This window comes from Salmo trutta, chromosome 2 (genome assembly GCF_901001165.1).
Source record: "Salmo trutta chromosome 2, fSalTru1.1, whole genome shotgun sequence".
Lineage (NCBI taxonomy): Eukaryota > Metazoa > Chordata > Actinopteri > Salmoniformes > Salmonidae > Salmo > Salmo trutta.
Genome location: NC_042958.1, coordinates 44,449,076 through 44,455,075, shown reverse-complemented (window position 1 = coordinate 44,455,075; position 6,000 = coordinate 44,449,076). Strand labels below are relative to the sequence as shown.

At 44.9% G+C, this 6,000-nt stretch overlaps 1 protein-coding gene across 1 annotated transcript in view; it reads right to left on the bottom strand.

The window, feature by feature from the left end:
• Positions 1-6,000, bottom strand: part of LOC115155639 (calpain-1 catalytic subunit) — a 54,481-nt gene that overhangs the window by 29,383 nt on the left and 19,098 nt on the right. Inside the window, exon 5 of the mRNA XM_029702464.1 lies at positions 5,117-5,235. Coding sequence (XP_029558324.1) covers positions 5,117-5,235 — 119 coding nt within the window. The remainder of the gene's footprint in view (positions 1-5,116; positions 5,236-6,000) is intronic.

Genomic DNA, 6,000 nt, shown 5'->3' with positions numbered 1-6,000 from the left:
TAGCTTGCTTTGATGGCGAGCTATGTACTCACAATATTGAAAAATGTGCTTTCGCCGAAAAGCTATTTTAAAATCTGACACAGCGGTTGCATAAAGGAGTACTGTATCTATAATTCTTAAAATAATTGTTATGTATTTTTTCAACGTTTATGATGAGTATTTTTGTAAATTGATGTGCACATTCACCGGAAGTTTTTGGTGGGAATACATTTTCTGAAAATCACGCACCAATGTAAAATGCTGTTTTTGGATATAAATATGAACTTTAGCAAACAAAACATATATGTATTGTGTAACATGATGTCCTAGGAGTGTCATCTGATTAAGATAGTCAAAGGTTAGTGCTTCATTTAGCTGTGTTTTGGGTTTTTGTGACATATATCCTTGCTTGGAAAATGGCTGTGGTTATTTTTGTCTATGTACTCTCCTAACATAATCTAATGTTTTGCTTTCGCTGTAAAGCCTTTTTGAAATCGGACAATGTGGTTATATTAAGGAGAAGTGTATCTTTAAAATGGTGTAAATAGTCGTATGTTTGAGAAATTGAAATTATGATATTTTTGCTGTTTTGTATTTCACGCCATGCTATTTCACTGGCTGTTGAATAGTGTGGGGCGGTCACGTCCCACCTTGCCCATAGAAGTTAAAGGTCTTACTCACTTCTCCTGCGGAGAGCGTGATAACACAGTCATCCGGAACAGCTGATGCTCTCATGCATGTTTCAGTGTTACTTACCTCAAAGCGAGCATAGAAGTTATTTAGCTCGTCTGGTAGGCTTGTGTCACAGGGCAGCTCTTGGCTGTGCTTCCCTTTGTAGTCTGTAATAGTTTGCAAGCCCTGCCACATCCGACGAGCGTCGGAGCCGGTGTAGTACGATTCGATCTTAGTCCTGTATTGATGCTTTGCCTGTTGATGGTTCGTCGGCGGGCATAGCAGGATTTCTTATAAGCTTCCGGGTTAGAGTCCCACTCCTTGATAGCGGCAACTCTACCCTTTAGCTCAGTGTGAATGTTGCCTATAATCCATAGCTTCTGGTTGGGTATGTACGTACAGCCACTGTGGGGACGGCATCCTCAATACACTTATTGATAAAGCCAGTGACTGATGTGGTGTACTCCTCAATGCCATCGGAAGAATCCCAGAACATATTCAAGTCTGACTTTGTGCTAGCAAAACAGTCCTGTAGTTTAGCATCTGCTTCATCTGACCACTTTTTTTATAGACCGGGTCACTGGTTCTTCCTGCTTTAATTTTGTCTTGTAAGCAGGAATCAGGAGGATAGAGTTATAGTCAGATTTGGAGTGCAAGGGAGAGCTTTGTACGCGTCTCTGTGTGTGGAGTAAAGGTAGTCTCAATTTTGTTTCCTCTGGTTGCACATTTAACATGTTGATAGAAATTCGATAAAACTGATTTAAGTTTCCCTGCATTACAGTCTCCGGCCACTAGCAACGCCGCCCCTGGATGAGCATTTTCCTGTTTGCTTTTGGCGGAATACAGCTCATTTAGTGCGGTTTTAAACTCAGCAAAAACGAAACAACTCAGACATAAACTGAACAAGTTCCAGACATGTGACTAACATAAATTGAATACTGTGTCACTGAATCAAGTGGGGGTCAAAATCAAAAGTAACTATCAGTATCTGGTGTGGCCACCAGCTGCATTAAGTTCTACAGTGCATCTTCTCCTCATGGACTGCACCAGATTTGCCAGTTCTTGCTGTGAGATGTTACCCCACTCTTCCACCAAGGCATCTGCAAGTTCCCGGACATTTCTGGGGGGAATGGCCCTAGCCCTCACCCTCCGATCCAACAGGTCCCAGATGTGCTCTATGGGATTGAGATCCGGGCTCTTCGCTGGCCATGGCAGAACACTGACATTCCTGTCTTGCAGGAAATCACGCACAGAACGAGCAGTATGGCTGGTGACATTGTCATGCTGGAGGGTCATGTCAGGATGAGCCTGCAGGAAGGGTACCACATGAAGGAGGAGGATGTCTTCCCTGTAACGCACAGCATTGAGATTGCCTGCAATGACAACAAGCTCAGTCCGATGATGCTGTGACACATGGCCCCAGACCATGACGGACCCTCCACCTCCAAATCGATCCCGCTCCAGAGTACAGGCCTCGGTGTAACGCTCATTTCTTCGATGATAAACACGAATCCGACCATCACCCTTAGTGAGACAAAACCGCGACTCGTCAGAGAAGAGCACTTTTTGCCAGTCCTGTCTGGTCCAGCGACAGTGGGTTTATACATGGGAAACAGTGTTTAAACCCTTTACAATGAAGATCTGTGAAGTTATTTGGATTTTTACAAATTATCTTTGAAAGACAGGGTCCTGAAAAAGGGAAAAAAAGTTCCAACCTTGCTCTGTGGTGGTATGTAGACAACTACGAAAAATACAGATGAAACTCTCTGGGTAAATAGTGTGGTCTACAGCTTATCAGAAGATACTCAACCTCAGGCGAGCAAAACTTTGAGACTTCCTTAGATATCGTGCACCAGCTGTTGTTAACCAGCTGTTGTTGTCAAAATGCCTTGGCCACCGCCCCGTGTCTTACCAGAGTGTAACGGGCGTCGTAAGGATTGGACCAAGGTGCAGCGGGAACGTGTATACCCATCTTCTTTATTTATTTAAAAGAAGGAAAAACAAAAGAAACACGTATACAAAAACAACGAACGACACTAAACAGTCCTGTCAGGTGCACAGACAAAACAGGAGACAACTACCCACAAACCCCCATAGCACAAACACCCCTATACATAGGACCTTCAATCAGAGGCAACGAGGAACAACTGCCTCCAATTGAAGGTCAATCAACAAACCCTAAACATAGAAGTAGAAAAATTAGACTGAACATAGAAAAACACTAACCTAGAACATAGACCAAAAACCCCGGAACACTCTAAACAAACACCCCCTGCCACGTCCTGACCAAACTACAAAAAAAAATAACCCCTTTACTGGTCAGGACGTGACATAGAGGCTGCTGTTCTGTCTTGCAGAGACAGTGTATAACCCGCCAGCTTTATGTTCTTAATGTCGTCCTCGACTCGGTGAAGCATAAAATATTATAGTTTTTAATGTCCCGTTGGTAGAAAATACAGTGGGGGGGGAAAAGTATTTGATCCCCTGCTGATTTTGTGCGTTTGCCTACTTACAAAGAAACTATCAGTCTATAATTTTAATAGTAGGTTTATTTGAACAGTGAGAGACAGAATAACAACAACAAAAAATCCAGAAAAACGCATGTCAAAAATGTTATGAAATGATTTGCATTTTAATGAGGGAAATAAGTATTTGACCCCTCTGCAAAACATGACTTAGTACTTGGTGGCAAAACCCGTGTTGGCAATCACAGAGGTCAGATATTTCTTGTAGTTGTCCACCAGGTTTGCACACATCTCAGGAGGGATTTTGTCCCACTCCTCTTTGCAGATCTTCTCCAAGTCATTAAGGTTTCGAGGCTGACGTTTGGCAACTCGAACCTTCAGCTCCCTCCACAGATTTTCTATGGGATTAAGGTCTGGAGACTGGCTAGGCCACTCCAGGACCTTAATGTGCTTCTTCTTGAGCCACTCCTTTGTTGCCTTGGCCGTGTGTTTTGGGTAATTGTCATGCTGGAATACCCATCTACGACCCATTTTCAATGCCCTGACTGAGGGAAGGAGGTTCTCAACCAAGATTTGACGGTACATGGCCCCGTCCATCGTCCCTTTGATGCGGTGAAGTTGTCCTGTCTCCTTAGCAGAAAAACACCCCCAAAGCATAGTGTTTCCACCTCCATATTTGACGGTGGAGATGGTGTTCTTGGGGTCATAGGCAGCATTCCTCCTCCTCCAAACACGGTGAGTTGAGTTAATGTCAAAAAGCTCCATTTTGGTCTCATCTGACCACAACACTTTCACCAGTTGTCCTCTGAGTCAAACTTCAGACGGGCATGTATATGTATTCTTGAGCAGGGGGACCTTGCGGGCACTGCAGGATTTCAGTCCTTTACGGCGTAGTGTGTTACCAATTGTTTTCTTGGTGACTAAGGTCCAAGCTGCCTTGAGATCATTGACAAGATCCTCCCGTGTAGTTCTGGGCTGATTCCTCACCGTTCTCATGATCATTGCAACTCCACGAGGTGAGATCTTGCATGGAGCCCCAGGCCGAGGGATATTGACAGTTCTTTTGTGTTTCTTCCATTTGCGAATAATCGCACCAAATGTTGTCACCTTCTCACCAAGCTGCTTGGCGATGGTGTTGTTGCCCATTCCAGCCTTGTGTAGGTCTACAATCTTGTCCCTGACATCCTTGGAGAGCTCTTTGGTCTTGGCCATGGTGGAGAGTTTGGAATCTGATTGATTGATTGCTTCTGTGGACAGGTGTCTTTTTTACAGGTAACAAGCTGCGGTTAGGAGCACTCCCTTTAAGAGTGTGCTCCTAATCTCAGCACGTTACCTGTATAAAAGACACCTGGGAGCCAGAAATCTTTCTGATTGAGAGGGGGTCAAATACTTATTTCCCTCATTAAAATGCAAATCAATTTGTAACATTTTTGACATGCGTTTTTCTGGATTTTTTGTTGTTATTCTGTCTCTCACTGTTCAAATAAACCTACCATTAAAATTATAGACTGATCCTTTCTTTGTCAGTGGGCAAACGTACAAAATCAGCAGGGGATCAAATACTTTTTCCCCCAGTGTACGTGCTTTCAGTTCGTCCCATTTATTTTCTAGCAATTGAACGTTAGCTAGCAGAACAAAGGGCAAGGACAGATTAGCCACTCGTCGCCTGGTCCTCACAAGGCACCCTGATCTTTTGCCTCGAAATCTCAGTTTCCTTCTTCAGCGAATCACGGGGATCGGGGCCTGGTCGGGTGTCAACAGTGTATCCCTCGATGTCCGACTCATTGAAGAAAAACTCTTCATCCAGTTTGAGGTGAGCAATCCCAGTTCTGATGTTAAGAAAATATTTTCGGTCATAAGAGACGGTAGCAGCAACATTATGTACAAAACGAGTTACGAACAACGCGAAAAAACAAACAAAATAGCATGATTGGTTGAGAGCCGATTAGACGGCAGCCCTACCCATCGGCGCCATCACGTCTGTGCGTGCGTAGTCATACCTGAAAGTGGAAGATCCCAGCATAGTCCTCTTGGAAGGACTGACCATGAGGGACCACTCGGTGGAGCAGCCTCTCATTGAGGGTTAGAGAGGCTATGGCTGCTAGGAGCCAGCAATCACCTGATAGAGGGAGGGAGGAGGGAGAGGTTAGGGAGGGAGAGAGAGAGGGGAGAAAGAGAGTGGAGTGAGAGAGAGGGAGGGAGAGAGAGAGGGGAGAAAGATGGGGAGGGAGGGAGGGTAAGACAGATAGACAGAGAGAGAGATTGTTGCAATCATTTAACTTGAATGTCCAGCAGGTGGAGTGTGTACCAGGGTGTGCTTGTGTATGGATGTCAGCCAGGGCCCACCCAGCTTTGGTCCAGGGCCCACCCAGCTCTGGTCCAGGGCGTTAGTATGGCATTTGTCCCTCTAGGAAGAAAGCCGCACTAACAACCAAGTACTACCATTACTACCTACTATTACCTACTGTCCTGCCCCATAGTCCAACTCTGTTCTATGGAAGAGAATTTTCCTCATTCACTTGAACATGTGAAAGGGGAAATTGTTTGGCGTTTGATTTCTTGAGCCAGCTACCACTGTACAGCACTTTACTTTAATGGAGGCAAATTAGACAGGCCTCACAATGATGACTGAGGTCTTGTAAAAGCATGTTGTAAATATGGATGGAAGCAAGGCAAAGATCTGGATGAGATATTATATGGCTGTGGTGGGTGGCACTATCATTGATAGGAGAGGGGGAGAAGACGGCACTATCACTGAGAGGAGAGGGGGAGAAGACGGCACTATCACTGACAGGAGAGGGTGAGAAGACGGCACTATCACTGATAGGAGAAGGGGAGAAGACGGCACTATCACTGAGAGGAGAGGGGGAGAATATGGCACTAT